The sequence below is a fragment of the Pyrus communis genome, chromosome 4 (genome assembly GCF_963583255.1).
Source record: "Pyrus communis chromosome 4, drPyrComm1.1, whole genome shotgun sequence".
Lineage (NCBI taxonomy): Eukaryota > Viridiplantae > Streptophyta > Magnoliopsida > Rosales > Rosaceae > Pyrus > Pyrus communis.
The window spans coordinates 14,321,702-14,338,383 of NC_084806.1; the positions used below are offsets into that span (position 1 = coordinate 14,321,702).

General features: G+C 37.7%; 2 protein-coding genes and 1 non-coding gene across 3 annotated transcripts; all 3 read right to left on the reverse strand.

The window, feature by feature from the left end:
• Positions 1 to 613: 613 nt before the first annotated feature.
• Positions 614 to 1,283, reverse strand: LOC137732524 (uncharacterized protein At4g14450, chloroplastic-like). The gene has a single exon (XM_068471845.1). The coding sequence runs from the start codon at positions 1,170 to 1,172 to the stop codon at positions 825 to 827; it is 348 nt and encodes a 115-aa protein (XP_068327946.1). The 5' UTR covers positions 1,173 to 1,283; the 3' UTR covers positions 614 to 824.
• Positions 1,284 to 3,655: 2,372 nt separating this feature from the next.
• On the reverse strand, positions 3,656 to 9,848 carry LOC137732567 (DNA repair protein RAD5B). The gene is made up of 18 exons (XM_068471884.1): positions 8,856 to 9,848; positions 8,604 to 8,737; positions 8,375 to 8,510; positions 8,198 to 8,251; positions 7,568 to 7,720; positions 7,265 to 7,416; positions 7,041 to 7,122; positions 6,718 to 6,912; positions 6,408 to 6,551; positions 6,136 to 6,288; positions 5,845 to 5,912; positions 5,654 to 5,776; positions 5,442 to 5,541; positions 5,210 to 5,322; positions 4,501 to 5,104; positions 4,333 to 4,404; positions 4,141 to 4,239; positions 3,656 to 3,933 (listed from the first exon to the last, which is right to left on the reverse strand). Exons 1-18 carry the CDS (start codon positions 9,783 to 9,785, stop codon positions 3,811 to 3,813), a joined length of 3,435 nt encoding a protein of 1,144 aa, XP_068327985.1. The 5' UTR covers positions 9,786 to 9,848; the 3' UTR covers positions 3,656 to 3,810.
• Positions 9,849 to 15,242: 5,394 nt separating this feature from the next.
• LOC137733073 (U11 spliceosomal RNA) lies at positions 15,243 to 15,370 on the reverse strand. Its single transcript, XR_011068391.1, has one exon. It is a non-coding gene; the product is annotated as a U11 spliceosomal RNA (small nuclear RNA).
• Between the last annotated feature and the right edge of the window lie 1,312 nt (positions 15,371 to 16,682).

Consider the following 16,682-nt stretch of genomic DNA (forward strand, 5'->3'; position numbering starts at 1 on the left):
CATTAAGGCACTCCGTAATGGTTTAGTTGGATTATTATTGAACCATCGCTATTCCCTAGGGTTAAATAAATTGTTTGATTGTGTTGGTTTCGTTGTTTGCAACGCCATTCAAAAACGTTGCCTGACATTTCCCAATTTTATATGACGCAAAAAGACACAAAAATATGACACGAATTTTGTTTTGTTTGTGTTGTTGATCAAGTAAAATATACCAAATTGGACAATTTTTTGACGCCAAAAAGGAATAGACAACTTTTGGGATAACTCATGCTTTATGCTGACGGTGGAGACTGACCAACTGCTACACAATGGAACTCTTTGACTGAATCATGACCGTTGGATCCAATGATTCTCCAAATCAACCCTTCCACCACAAAAGTGGCATCCCATGATCTTTTTCCCCAACCACTAATCCTACCTCCAATTTAGAAAATTTTACCAAACGTCTTATTTATCAGAAATAATAAGACGAGGAGTCCCAATGACTCGTATACTAATTTGAAATCTGTAATCAGAGAGCGAGGAATTTTTAACGAGGAGTACAAAAGATTAACGCTATGACTCGTTCAAAATTCATCACATTTCAATTACAGATTGGTAAACGAGTCATAAGTTAACGTTAATCAACAGAAGAGCCCAAGCTGGACTTAATAATTTTAATAGGGAAATATGTATGATACAGTTGGCAAAATCAGGTGCATGTTTGATCACGAATTAACTAAGATGAACGCGCATACACCGTTAGATGAGATCTACAGAATCTTTTTACATATTTAAAATTCCCTCAGAACCCTTGAGGAAAAAACCGGATTGAATCCGGCTAACTAACGAAACTGAACGAAAGGCGGGACCATCTGAGCCGTGTCGTTGCAAAACGGAGCCGCCGGGTGCTGCCACTTCTTGAACACCGCCACCTGAGCCGACTTGTCCGCCTCCGCGCCCTGCTGATGATGGCGCGGGAGCTCCTTCTGCTGGCGCTGGTGCTGCCGCGCGTCGTCTCGAGATTTGGCCTCGATTGGTTGATCGGGGGAGACGAGAGGGGAGAGGAGGGGGATGGCGACGTTCCAATCGGTGACGCGGTTTATTTGCAAGGAAGAAGGGGGCGGGGCTCGCCGCTGGAGGCGGCTGGGCTGGCGTCGGTTGCCGGAGCTCGATCGCGATGCTTCTGCCATTGATATATGATTGGATTTTGATGAGATCTCGGAGGAGAGGGAGAAAGAGTGAAGGATTTGGGATTTGGTGTGCAACAGGTGGAACTGGGGAAGGAAGTGCTGGTGCGTGTGTGGATGTGAATATATATATATATGCGAGAGAGAGAGAGAGGCGTATGGTTGGCACGCGGCTTTGGCTCCTGTAAGCCCCGACGATGGAGAAATTTTTCATTCTTTCCGGAACACGTGTCGTTGTATAAGAGAAGAAAAGTTTTATTTTCAAGTTGTTAACTTTTTCAATACAAGTATTTTACCGAAGTGAAGTGACCCGCGGTATGTCATTCTGTGTTTTCAGTACATTACCACTAGAGTGGTATCATGAGGAGCTCTTTAACAAGATCTAATTTGTTTTGCTCAATTTTATCCGAATGAATATTCTACTTGTCAACTCTTGGCACTTCAATATCAACTTAGATGTTATATTCTTGATATGTGTCCGAGTAGTCAATTTTCTCAAATGAAATGAATTGGTAGTCTAGCAAAAAAAAAAAAAAAAAAAATAGTGGAGACAGGGTGGAACAAAGTATATAGTCATGTATATTTGCAAATTACATTAACTTTGGTTCTACTGTTTGCTGCTACTTCAGTAGAGAAAGCCTTTATTGCTCTGAATATTGTGAAAAGTACATTTTGTAACCAAATGAGAAATCAATTGTGAAAGTTCTAGGATGGTACTTGTTTAACCTAGAGGGGATGAATAGGTTCCAATTTAAAAATCCAATTCAATTTTCAATTTAATTTTCAGTTCTCAAATTAAATCCACCTTACAACTCAAGTCGTCAACACCCAGAAGAAGGTCGTGGAGGTTGCTGAAATTGTATGACTGCCATGCAGCAGCGACCACCTTCACCGCCCACAATGAAGAACTGGAAAGTTTACTAGCCGAGAATCGACAAATGAGGAAATCACATGAGCAGAAACAAGCTCCTTGAAATCCTCTCTGAATTCTTAACCCTCTTATTTGTTAGGAGATTACCCTCCTGATGCAATTTCAATTTGGATACACATTCAATTCAGTTCAATACTCTTTAATCATTGAGTTCTATATTATATAATCAATGTTCGAAATTAGATTTTGAGACAGCTAATTTTAATCTAGTTGGTGGGTTTTCAATATAAAGGTTGGGATGGGGTTTCGGTGGTCGTAGGTTGAGTTTGGAGGTGGAAGGGGCTTGATATTTCTTGATCTTTATTTTGGTTTTCCATTTTATTTGTGAATTTGTTTATTATTTTTTTTTTTTATCTTTATTTCTTTTTTGAAATTATTGTTATTATTATTTCAATGTCCATATAAGCTAAAAAGTGGAACCCACTGTTGCCACATGTACATTTGACAGAAAAAGTTAACTGGTGCTTAATGAAAACGCTTTTCAATTGATTAGATATTTATTTGAAATGTTTAAAAATATTGAGAATAATTTGAAATGACGCTAAAAAGTTTGGGTGTTTTAAGCACTCAATCCTTTAATTAATTAAAAGCTTTTACGCTACACTAACCTTATGTGTTTGAATTTCCACTCCCAATTATTCTATTACTTGGAAACAAAGTTCATTAACACTAACAAATTTTTTTTTTTAACAAATGATATTATTAATACGAAAAAAGGTGGGAGAATGGCTAAGCCTCATAATAAACTAATAATAATGTGGTTTAAATTAACTTTTAACGAGAATCGAATATAAGATTTTTCACTTAAAATAAAGAGAATACAAGTAAATCGTAATACTAAATAGCAATTAACATTAATATAAATAAATAAATAAAAATCTAAAGCCGAGCCGAAAAGCGATAGGCAGCTCGAGCCTAGCCAACAAACCTCCCTAACCGAAAGGGAGAGCGACCGAGTTAAACACTTTTTCTTAAGGTAATATTTAACGAGTTTCCAAAAAAAAAAAAAAAAGATAATATTTAACGTTACCAATTCAGACGACGGGGGGCCCACAACCGACCGTTTTCGGGAATACATGGAACGCTTGCAGTTTGCATTTTTGTTCCCCTTGTTTTTGACCTTTTTTTTGGTTTTTTGTTTTTTTGTTATTATTATTATTATTATTATTATTTGGTTGGACGACATCAAAAAGGACGACGTTGAAAACCACATCTCCACCTATCAACAATCTCTGACCAACGGCTCAGATGAGGGTTACGTGGGCAGTTGTAAGCCTTGATCAGCGCAAACGAAATGCACCGTTGCTTTGCTCGCTGGCCCGAACTTTATCGTGTTGTCTCTATTGTCCTCTAGCATTTGGGCAAATTACACAAGATAGCTGCCAAACTAGTCAAAATCAAAACAAAACACATACCGCAAGTGCACTACCACAGCAACCTTATGTACCCATAAAGTAAAAACATATATTTTTGTATCGTTGACATAAAACACTAGGTAATAATGTACTGTGAGATAACGGTCAAAGAATATAAACATTATTTTCAAAATATTAGTATAATTTCACATGAATTTGCTCAAGTGTTTGGACCAAAAATATAAATAGAAAGAGAGAAGGCCCCATGATTTACAAAATTGGGGACTTTTTAGACCAACTGCTACACAGAAAAGCCCCAAATGCAAACTCTCTTTTTGGAAAGCTATATAATGACTTAGGTGAAAAGCATTTTGAGCTCCTCAATTCTGGCGGAACGAACTTCCTCGTCAGTGAGAGCTCCGGCAATCATTCTCTGCTTCCTCGCCTGAACTTGTTGCATTCGCTCCTCCACCGTGTCCTGCGACGCGCAAAGCAAAATCATTTTGAGCTTCTCAGTTGTCCGTGTTTCGTGATCAATCGAGTTTGGAATGGAAAACGTGAGACGCAAGAAAAGTAGATCAAATCAAGGAAAGCCAGCAAAGCAAGAGTTGCTTGTTCAACTCACTAAAGGAAAAACATCATTCAATTTCAAGCAAAAAACACTTGTAAACTACTGAAAGATCACCTTGACAATAAATCTTCTGACTACAACAGTTTGCTTTTGGCCAATGCGATGAATTCTCATTATCGCTTGCTCCTCTACAGCAGGATTCCACCACGGATCCTGCAAGGAGGAAGACGATGTTTTTGACGCGAGGGATGAAAGGATTAATTTACCAGAAACATGCAAATTATAGATATAGAGATTGGCAAGTACCATTATAAAGACATTAGATGCTGCAGTTAAATTTAGACCAACACCACCCGTTTTCAAGGACGTCAGCAACACCTGAGTATTTGTAACACATTTGCAGAATGTTAGGGATTAATAGATCGCTGCCAAATTATAACAGCTATGGAAGAGAACGTGACTCTGGCAGCTTACCATTTTCCCCCTGGTGTCGTTGAACTCGTTTAAAACCCTCTCCCTCTGTGTCTGAGACAGCTTTCCATCAAACCTCAGAAATCCAATTCCTCTTTTCTTCATAGGGGACTCCAAGAGATCCAAAAAAGTAGTCCACTGACTGAACACAATGCTCTTTGCACCAGAACCTGACCGAAGAATACGTTCCAAGAAATCCAATAGCTTTGCAACCTTGGAAGATTCTGTCCAGTTTTCCTCATCGGTAACCTGGAAACGGCTTTCTGATGGGCAGGTAATAAGGTCACTGTTTGCAAGCCATTGCCGACATATTGGGCATCGACCAGTAGCTGGTGTCTGCCAGCTTGAGAGAAGACACTCTCTGCACATCTTGTGTGCGCATGGTGTAAGTACAGGATCATCTGCAAATTCCAAGCATATGGGACACTCTTTGTTTTCACCACGACGGATACTCTCCACAACCTCTTCAACGAAGGCTTGAGTGGGGACAATCTGCTTTGAACTGGAAGAATCATGACTAGCTTCAAGGAATTTTCTGGCAAGATTTTCAAAGTCCGCAAACTTTTGTGGATCATTCCGACTTTTTATCTTTTGTGAATCAGCGCTACTGCATACATTCAAACAAGATTTTATTAGAAGCAGATCAATACAATGAACAAGGAAACAACATTGGTTATTAAGTAGTTAGAAATAATCGCAAATCCATTCCCACCTCATAACAAGATACGGGTGATTGCAACACTGCCTCAATCGAAGTAGCAGCTCAAGGATATTTGCATAGTTGTGAAGAACCTTGCCTTGCGCTACAAATTGATCAAACTGGAACTGCATATTTTGCATGAAAGATGGTAAGCACTAAGCACCATGGATGATAGAATCACTACTGAAGAGCTATCAATAATAACTGAGCAACAAGATATCCTTTTACAGTCGAGAAAACTTACTTTTGATCTCTTAAAAAGGGCATCATAGAAGTAGCGTTCAGCATCCGACTGTTCACACTTGATGGTTTGAATGTCGACTGGAGGGAGAACAAGTATGGGCCTGAGCCACAAGCAACAAATGTTAAAAGGCTCCAAAGAGATTATGTCTCTGTGTGTGTGTGTGTGTGAGAGAGAGAGAGAGAGGGTTTAAAGGAATCCAAAAAGTACTTTACCTTCCTTTTTTATCTGTTGTCTCCTTTGTTCTTCTTAGCATTAGTGACCTCAAAATAGCCTTGATCAATCTCAGTCCTCTTGGATCACCATTCTCATATGGTTTTTGAATTAACTTACTCCACCTAGATGTAGATAATACCATATTAGTTGTTATAACTGCAATACAATAGCAATATTTTAAAATTCATACCATGACCAGTTACACCACGGTTCGACATGCAAGAAGCATAAGAGGCTGTAGAGGTCTTCCAAATTGTTCTGCAGCAATGGATTTCACAAATAATGTTAGAACAAATGAATAACCCCTCCCCTAAACTCTATAAGAAACAACTAGTTATGGTCTCCAAAAATGCACCAAAAGAAACGAAGACAGGTACTGTTAAAGGAGCAGTGCTGTACACTCCATTTATGCTTTGTTAGCCGTTGTGGTTTCTATCATGCATACTTGCATATCTATCAGGTATGAAATCAGGATGCATACCTGAATAGGGGTTCCTGTCAAGCACCATCGACAATGCGAGGACAAGGCAAAAGCAGCCTGAGCTGCTTGGGTTTTTGAAGCCTTAATGGTATGTGCTTCATCAAGCACCACCCTATACCAGTCAACCTGATGGAAAATACTGTTCTCCTTATCCTGAAGCAAAATTAAAGCATCCATATAACAAAGAAGATGAATAAATTTGTTTTAGTTGATTTTAGCAAACAAAAAAAGTGTTAAGAGTTGCCTTAAACAGAAGGTATTTTTTTACTTACACTTTTATAAGATGCAGCCAACACACCATACGTTGTCAAGACAACATCTTGTGCCGAGATTGTTTTGGGGTCAGTGGTTCTGCACCCACCATAGTGGACAAAAATAGAAATACTTCCAGACTCTGAATGGGTTTCGAGCTCATCCTGAAACATTGAAAGAACTGATAAGATATCTGCCAAAGTAGTTCAAACTATTAGGAAATAAATTAAGATATGATCACTTTCTTCCTGGACCATTAATTTTATGCCTAAATTCAGACAAAAAACTTCTTTGAACAAAACACTATTCAATACAAAACAGAAGATTCACCTTCCACTGGCTTAACAAAGACATGGGACAGACAACAAGAGTGCCCCCCCTTGGTTTCAAGGGGGTGCTTGTATCTGTATCTATCCTCCTCCTTTTTGTAATCTCAGTACTTTCAGAGCTTTTTCGGACTGGTCTTGCAAGTATTAGAGCAATTGTCATCACAGTCTTCCCAAGTCCCATTGCATCTGCTAGGATCTATAAAAACACCCTTTTAAGTTAGAGATAAGATTTACATGATAATAACCAGAGAAAAAAGGGAAACCGAACATGTACTAGAGCAAATTAAAAAAAATATGGACAAGAGGGAAGATAAAGAAACCCACTCCTCTTGCCATTAGCGTTGCAGTTGGAAGTTTTGTGGTTGCCTCCCCTGTGAAAATGTTCACATAGACTGAAGAAACCCTCCTGAAAGATGGCATGTTTAGCTAAGTTAGACGCTTAAGCTATTTGATTTGATTCTATGGACGCACCATATGTTATGACAAAGAAAATAGAAAATAAAATACAAGTTAGTTCTCGCTTCTTCCATATTCATTTGGCAACATACTCATCACAAATATGATAGGCTGCCCAGCAAGGATGAAGGGTTTGTGCTGCCTTGTCAACATCAATTCCCTTCTCTAACTCAGACATCCAGTAGAGAGCTTGCTTCTGGTATGGCTTCAGATCACACGTGAGAGTACTTGACGGTTCCATCTCCTACAAAATTGAGAGAGAGAGAGAGAGAGAGAGAGAGAGAGAGAGAGAAAGAGAGAGACCAGGGGGTGAGGAGAGAGTATATTGATGACATCAAAAACAAAAACCATAGTTACTCTGAATTTTTAACAATATAAGCATTCCAAGTACCTACCTCCAAGTCATATACATCTGCTGCACCAACAAGTTTATTTAGAGATGATTCTGTAACGACTTGTTCATCTTTGCTTTCTTCTGAAGGCTGTTGGGTGGTGCCCTTTCTTCGTTTCACTAAGGGCAACACTGGTGCAGCCCCATCTTCAATACGCTGTTTTGAACCAAACATGTCTATGTTATTGAATGTCAAATTATCCATGGTAATTTAGCAATGAAGATGTGTCTAAGACAAATCCTTGTATTGAAATATTTAATTGTCTTCATCAAAGCACTTTCATTGGAATTCAATTAGCTCACTGAAACTTTACCCAAAAAATTAAATAAATCATAGCACCACTGAAAAGCACTCTCACTGAAGAAATGGCATAAAAACCAATTCTCGATTTGCTTTTACCAAGGGTTCGAATTCTTGCAAAGACCTCACTCAGTTTATGAGTTCAAGTATAATCAAAGCACAATCTAAACTTTCATTTGGTAGTTGGTACAATAGTTTCTTGGTCACAAACTCCCAAAAACATTTAGTAATAAACACACATGAAAAGATCATATGGATAAGTGGAGATTCAGCAAATCCAATTTTCAAACACTTGAGATCAATGCAAATGAACAAAAGAATGGTTAGACATACTTCAATATTCAATAGACGTTTTCGGGAATCAAGATCTTCCGGGGTGAATTCAGCCTGAATGAAGCAAAATACAAAAGCACATATCAGTACATCACATACCAACAAAGAACAGAGTTTCTAATGCGTGGACTTGTATATGTCGAATGCTAACATTACCACAGGACAAATAGGTACTACCTTTTGATATGGCCGAATTTTCAGCAATTTGAACAAAGTGAGGAGAGGATACAATGAAGTATTAATGACAGGGGAAACATCTAGCCTCCATGACGAGTGGTCACCCTCCGTAAAAATGGAATGGTGAATATAAAAACTGTAAAAATATTACAATTGAACACAATTAGCACACACAAAACTGAGTAAGATAATTCCAAGGAATGTGAGAACAGCTGGATAGGACCTCTACCTTACATACAATACAACCTCTTGCATCATAGAAAGGACACTCGGTGCAGCTATACAACGCCCACGAACTCTAACCTTACCAGAACTTACAAGCGGAATAACAGTCTTGGCCCATTCCATGGGAAGCCGACCAATCTATAAAATTAATCGTATATGGAACGCGTCATTCATTAATCCTATCTAACATTCAACAAGATAACATATTTTGTTAAACAGAACACAATGAAGCAATAAGCAGGGAACATTGATATACCTCTCCAAATCGTTTGGTCGAGAATCGAACAATCCATTGGGTTTTGTAGCTTGAGTTTGCACAAGGAAAAGTGAAATGAACAATCTCATTGTCAACCAATTTCCTGCCTTTCGAAGTTGAAAGTGCAGTGATAAACGTCCTTCCCACCATAAGCCAATCCTGCTCCACAGGGAAATCTGCGTCCTCCAAATTCTCAGGTCTCGTCTGTTGCACCGAAATCACTTGACAATCAGGAGCTTCCTTCTTCACCTGGCTCTTAGGCTCCGGCCCCTTGCGCCAAGAGATCGGGTTTTCGAGAATGCAATTGATGGCGGCTTCTGGTTTGTCACCGCATCTAGCGAGCACTAGGAGAATATCAAGGTCGCATATCTCATGCCCCAGCCCCAAAACTGAGCGAATTTTCTTTACATTCTCTTCCTGTCGAATCTGCCTCTCTTCCTTCTTCAACGGGCTCTCATGCTTAGCTCTGTGAAGCTTTTCAGTTTCACCTGACTCCTCAGAGGCCTCCAGCATGACCAGGGTTGTAATGGGTTCCACATTTAGGACCAAACCCTGTTGACTCTCAGGAACCTGGCTCAGCACTAAGCTCAGAGACTCCGCCTCCTCCGACTCCTCAATGGGCTCTGCCTTGACCCGAATCGGAACAAGTTCCTGGCTTTCAGGAACATCAGAGGGCTCCTGCTTGACCAGAGTCAAACTCTCTCGACTATCAGGAACTTCTTGCTTAACCGAGATTTGAGGCTTCGACCCGCGAAGCCTTTCGGTCTCATCCGTCTCCTCGGACACCTCTTCCTTAACCACGGTCGAGATACGAGCCCCCGCGCCGGGATTCGTCCGCTTCACCATCACCCCCATCGGAATTCCCATCGGAATTTCGGAGTTGTCTTGCTCCTCTGCATGTCCGACGTCCAAGTCTTCGATAATAGACATGGATCTGGAGGCAGAAGACGGAAATTAGGATTAGGATTTCGGGAAATTGAAGGGAGATTTTGAGGAAGTGGAGAGGAAAAGGAGGGAAATCAAAGAGGGGCATCTGCGCCTTCTGCGTTTATATTGGGATTTGATTTTGGCGCGAAACCAAGTTTTTTGTTTTAACCTTCACCAAGTCTAAATTTCGCGGTTAAATTTCCCGGCTTTTTAACCGCTTTGGGTTTTTTTGGGCGCACATATACCTTTGGTTTTCAACATTTTGGCGCCAAAGCACGGGAGGTCGACGGTTGCTGGCTGAGTAAAAATTTCAAGTTACCCCCAAGACTGCATTATTTTCTATGTGGGCGCACGTCGTCGTTTCGAGTAAATTGAATTTTCTTTTTCAATAATGTTTTGAAAATTGAGTTAACTTCTCTAGGCTAGCCTTTGGCCCTCTCGAGCAGTTGCCACGACAAAGAGGACGACGTTCTATACTCGATTTACATGAATGTAATAACGATAATTTAAGTGAATGATTTTACAAAATTAATGTCTTTGGAGGTTTAAAGATTAACTATGCAAAAACATCTATGACGAAATTTTCACGGTCTTATGACCATATTAAACCAGGTTTGAATCGGATCAAATCTGCTTGTATTTATAATTGTGAGTTTGTGACCCGATTACAAACTCGCAAAACCGGGTTTGATGATTTCAGTGATTCAAATATGCGAATCAATTTGTGTTTGACTGTAAGAAAGCTAGTTGGTTGGATACTTTTAATATGTATTTTTGCTCATTCTTTATCCTAATTTTTTTTTTTTTTTTTGTCAATGTTTTTGTGCATCTAGCTACTTTATGTTTTTATCCGTGTAGTCTATTTTTTTAATCAAATGAATTTTTTTTATAAGGAGAAAAAGACAGAGGGAAAATAAATTGTTATTAAACTTGTTAAAAATAGGATTATTTACTCTAAAACTCAACTTTCCTCTCACTTTGCTTTATGAAATTCAAAACTTCTCACTTTATCCCTCCAAAGTGTGTATTATGTGTTTCATTTCAAATTTATCATTGAATTGTGTTAAAATTTTCTTTAATAAAAGGGAGGTCATGGTCGGGAAGAAAAGTTTTTTGTGTTTTATTCTTTCTAATTTTTGTTGTATTCTTTTTTTTTTTTTTTTTTTACTAAATGATATTACACTACTACAAAATTGGCTTAATCTGTCGGAGAGTGATGACGGTTTTATACTATTATTGTCGAATAAAATATTTCCAACAACATGTTTAAATAGTGTCGGATAATAAAGTACTATTGTCGCTTATATTAGACATTAGTTCACTACTTTCCGACAAGAATAATGAAGCGGACTCTTAACTCCACCAGATTTATCTATAATTTTAACCAATTATGGTGGATATATTTGACTTAAGCAAGTAATGTGTCATATTATATTATATTATTTTCAAATTTTTTATACTAACTTTGGCCGTTATAGCTGACACAAATATTATTATTATTTTTTTAAATCTTGGCAAACTTTGGGAGGGAATTTTGGGGGGGATATTTCCCACCATACTTTACATTGAAAAGAGTGTTGTTGGTTCTATCCGACGACAATACGAAAGTGTGTGGGATAAATTTTTTATATTTTTTATACGAAAAAGATTGTTGTCGATTTTAAACGACAATACTGTTGGAAATGTGCCCTAAAACCAATCATATGATGATACTTTATGGACATTTCACATGTTAAACTAATCTAGTTTAATATTAAGGGCAAACATTATTGTTTGAGCCGTCTCATATAAATGTTATATGCTTAAACGATAAGTCCAAGGAATATGTGATTGGAAGAATGCGATCTAAAGAAGTTAGATTCATGAGACCATTCTTTCGTTGACATATCCTAAACGTTCCTGATCATAGGATTGTCAATTGGGCATTGACAGTCCGTTAAGATCAGTACGTGCTATGTCTTCTCTCAGGGAGAGTGACTAGTCTCGAGTCATTGGTGTGTGTGACATCAAGAGAAGTACGTAGGTGCTCAATAGAGAATGAGTTCACTGAACACGATCAACGAAGAGTTCTCATATTCATGTCACATGAGAACTCATGGTTGGGATAATGCAAATTAGTCTTATGACCTGAGGCATCACAGTTGTCTTGTGGTTAGGTCCTTAATCTTTGATTATGTCAAAGTCACTCCATCAGGAGGGTGTCCACGGCATCGTCGGGGTTAAGCCACTTAGCCATGGAGGCAAGTGAATGCGCAACAAGGGATCTCTAACCTTCAAACTGTTTGAGGGAGAATACTCTATGATATGATTTAGAATCTCTGGCCAGAGTATGAATGAGATGTTGGAATGCGTTCCAGATCACATTCAAGGTAATCATATAAGTACAAGATTCACATTGGATAGTAGACATGAATAAACTATCAAACCAAACAATGTGGTCAAGAGTATTGTATTAGAGAAAGACCGTATTGCATTTGTAATCCTAAAACTGAATAGGTTCTCCACCTCTTCTGATTAGCTTGGGTAACCATGACATGCTGCTAGGCGTCAACCATGGTTTGTGGAAGCCCTAAAAGTGTATTATCACTAACAGGAGAATTGAAAGTAAGTTTCAATTCACAATCGATTTGAAAGAGTTTGAATCGCCCACTGCCTCGCTAAAAGGAACCTAATGGATCGTACACCGTGTAAGGTAGAGATTGAAGATTCAACGGAGATGAGTAAGAATAATTAAATGGTTTAATTATTTATGGCAAGGATTAATTAATATGATTATTAATCAAACGAATAAGTTCGTTAAAAGACCTCGGGATAGTTTTGGACGTTAAGGCCCAATGGGCTTCGAACGTCAAGTCCATTGACTTAAGTTGTGTGACAACTTAATGAATAATGATTCACAAAGGCCCAAATAGCCCAATAAATCCCATATGGCCGGCCATGTTAGAGAAGGAGTGGTTTTGGACTTATTTACAAGTTTGCCACTCAAATGAATTAAGGAATAAGTATGACTTTATAGCCAAAATTCATTAAGGGTTTTCTTAGGAGTAAAGATGAGAACACAAACCTCTCTTTGCTCTCAAAGAGGCCGGCCACCCTAGAGGAAAATAGCTAGCAATCTTACTTCCTCTAGGTCACTCATTTCTTCTACAATATGCCTTGGTGTGGAGACTTAGAGGTTCTCAATTTTGGGAACTTGGAGAAACCTTTTCATCCATCCAAATCCATGGATCTAAGATGCAAGGAATGAAGGCCCTCTCTTTGGGTGATTAGCCTTTGCTTATGCAAAGAGGAATCTACAAGGGTATTGATTTCTCAACTCACTTTGTTTTGAGTTGAGTCTTGGTTCACCTATCTACTAGGCTTTGAAGTTCATGGGTTAAGTTTTGTTTTTGAGTGCATATAAACATGATTCCGCCTTTTAATTGTTAATTGCATGTTGTTGATGTTGCTCAAATGAACTTGTTTTTCACAAATCTTCCTTCAAATACTACCAATTCTACATAATAAAACCCCTTTCTCTTCAGTTGTCTTCTCCCTTCCCCAATTTCTTCTCCTTCCCACTGCATTCCTTCCCCCTTTCCTTCTCTTCTCCTCCTTCTTTCCTTCTTCTTCTCTCCTCCCCTTCTCCTTTTCCCTTTCTTCTTTTCATTTCATCTACTTACCATGCTTTTTTTTATCCACTCCATCCAGTTGCTCCATCACTCTCTCCATGATAGTCGCCGATCTCATCTTCCTGTCTTCTTTCTCTAGTACGACAACACAGGATTTATGCTGAACACCATAAATGTCTCACTTTCCCGCTCCCATTTTTTATCGCATGTAAGGGATTTTGCTTATTTGAGGTAATTAGTGAAGGATTTTGTTTCAATTTTTTAAAGTTAACTAAAATTTGTAGTTCCCTAATTTTATTATGGGTTTGTACTTTTTGTTCAATTCAATCCATTTTTATGACTAATTTGCTAATTATCATATTTCTCATACTTTGTTTTGTTTAAACCGTATTTATTTGATCTAATTTGTTAATATTTAGTGATGTTTTTGGCATCAATTGCTATTGAAATTTTGTTAATTCATGTTTTCTCATGTGATGGATTGTTGTTCTGCAGTGAAAAGCATTGAAAGAAGAAGGGGAAAAGAGGAGAAAGGGGAAGGGGAAAGGAGAAAGGTAGGGGAAGAGGAAAGGAGAAAGGTAGCACTGACAGAAGAAGGGGAAGAAAAGAAGAAAGGGGAAAGAAGATAGGAAAAACGAAAAGTCATCATTATGTTTTTTTTTTTTCCGTTGTATAAACACCTTGTATAATGAGATATATTGTTGAAGAACATTACCAATGGAAGCATTTATGTCCGATATGGATTTTATTTTATTTTAAAAAAAATGAGCATGGGTGTCAGATAAAGGAGCATTTTTGTTTTTTTGTTTTTATTTTTTATTTTTATTATGTCGGTTATATGTGACAACATTGTCTCTATATTCGACGGGATTTCTCAACAATTAATATCGCCTATAACTGTTTGGAGTGTTAATGTCACTTGTATTTGACACTATTTTCTTGTCGGTTTTAGAGTCATAACTCACAGTAAAGCTTTTTCCTGATGCCAGCAATTCTGTCGATTCTCTTATCCGCCATTGCAGCCATTTTTTGTCGGATTTTACTTAATATCCGATAGGAATATGCTTTTCTTGTCGCTTTTAGGAACGCCACTAATGAGTAGTTTTATAGTAGTGTTATTGGAATTTAAAGTAAGAAAACACTTATGAACGCCATGTCAACATTTTGATTGGGATCTTAACTAACTTAACAACACGGGATAAAGTGGATGAGGATCCTCTCCGAATCATCTTTGTGGGGATCATAGAGATCCTTACATCCTAATCGTTCATCGTACATTGTGTCGCTAGTTTTCATTAGGTACAATTTGTGTTTAATTTTAAATCATAAAATTCAAATGATTTTTGACCGTACGATGTACAATGAATGGCTAAGATGTGAGGATCCCTAGGATCCCCACAATTTGGATCTGATGGGATCCAAATCCAGATAAAGTGAGACATATAGGAAACACTTAGGTAGTTAAGTAATTTGAATATCATAGAGTAAAATGAGAGGAAAGTTGACTTTCAAGGGTCACTAGTGTAAATAAGTGTAAAATTTAACCTAAAAACTAGTGCACTCTATAATTACCAATTCAAACAATTATGCATTTTTACTCATGATAATGGTAATGTTAATCACAATATTTATTACTGTTGAATCAGTTTAAATTGTATCTATACAAACTTCGATGAAATTTAAATAGGTGATGAAGATCACCATAATGAAAGTGAGCAAAAATATTCCTTTGAAACAAGCAGCAAAACAATCGATATAAATGTCAATTGCGTCAAACAGAATACGCTCCAATCAAAGTCAATATCAAATGAGGAACTACAATGTTTAGTAAGGTTTGAGTTACTAAAAATGGAGGGTCGGCCAAGGCGAGCCAACCCTATAAGGTCCCACAAATTATGTCAGCCATATGTCTTGATATCCATACGGCACTCACCGAACTAGGGTGAGAGTGGCATATTTAGCCAACTGACCCTTTTAAAATTCAACCCCTCCCAACCGCCTCTTCTTTATACCACGTCCTTCCCTCGCCTCTTCGCGTTCTCGTCGATGTGGGATCCGTTGCCCAATTCTTCATTCCTAACTCAAGTTAACCTATTAACTCTGGTAATTAATGCGTGGCGTGACAGAAACAAAAAAAAAAAAAAAAAAAAAAAAAAAAAAAGTTGGATGAAGCTTGTAGTTCAATCGGCACCCCTACACTTGAAGGCTGGAGTTCGATGATGCTTGACTTACCGCTCCACCTTTCCATGGTACAAAAATTGGATTTGATCTTGATTGCAAGACCTATTTTACATGATATAATCCATATATGAAAAACTATGGTCGAGTTATTTGGAAAGGGATCCTCTATGGATTCCTTCTACCTAATCATTCTTATCAAACGATTCGGACTCTTGAAATTTGAACAATCCCTTCCACCTAATCATTCTTACCAAACAATCCGGGCTCTTGAAATTTGAACAAGTGGCTAAAGTTATTATAACTTTTAGAGTGGGCCCTTGTTTTTAGCCATTGGATCAAATTTCAAAGACCCAAATTGTTTGATGAGGAGGATTAGGTGTGAGGGATCCGGAAAGGATCCATTTCCGAGTTATTTTCGGTTACAAGAAGAAAGGTTTAAAACTATCAACAATACCAATCGCTCCATTTGAAGGAATTGCATGTATAACCATGCAAAAAGGAGAATGATAATTTAATCGTATAAAGGCGTCTATTCTATTGAGTGAAAGTTCCATTCATGTTCAATTAATAGCATTTTTTAAAAGAAAAACTAATGAAAATAACTTGAAGAGTTTTAATCAAAAGAACAAAAAAATGTTGTAAGTGAATAGTACATGAAGTGAGTTTTTAGGATAAAAATATCATTTTCGTTAAAAATGAAGAGTACCGAAAATATTTCGTTAAAACTTTTTTTTAATTTTTTTTAATTTTTTTTTTTTAAATAAGCACACGGGCATATCAGGCTCTCATAAGCATCCAATTTATTGAATAGTGTACTTGAAAACTAGAAATTCTGCTCACGGTTGTAATGCGGTTTCTTTTTGAAGAAAAAAAATTCATCAGAAAAATTAAATTGGGCTGAGGACTAAAGCCCAAAAACATCAAGTAGTTAAAGTCCGGATTTGGATCAAGTAGGTAGGTTCTTTTTGGTCATTGATTTAAATACATGATCTCTTACCTTTGGGATTAATCAGTTTTGGATCATCTTACTTCCATTTCAAAATGGCAGTTACTAAACACAATATGTTTCACTTTCACTACCATTTCATATGCAGTTTGCTGTTTAACT

Excerpts from the sequence above, each read along its gene's own strand:
- LOC137732524 (XM_068471845.1), bottom strand. The coding sequence starts at position 1,172 with ATGGCAGAAGCATCGCGATCGAGCTCCGGCAACCGACGCCAGCCCAGC.
- LOC137732567 (XM_068471884.1), bottom strand. The coding sequence starts at position 9,785 with ATGTCTATTATCGAAGACTTGGACGTCGGACATGCAGAGGAGCAAGAC. Across the intron at positions 8,511-8,603 it reads GAGGTTGTATTGTATGTAAG|TTTTTATATTCACCATTCCA; the intron begins GTAGAGGTCCTA and ends ATATTTTTACAG. Across the intron at positions 5,323-5,441 it reads CCCTTTTTAAGAGATCAAAA|TTCCAGTTTGATCAATTTGT; the intron begins GTAAGTTTTCTC and ends CAAAATATGCAG.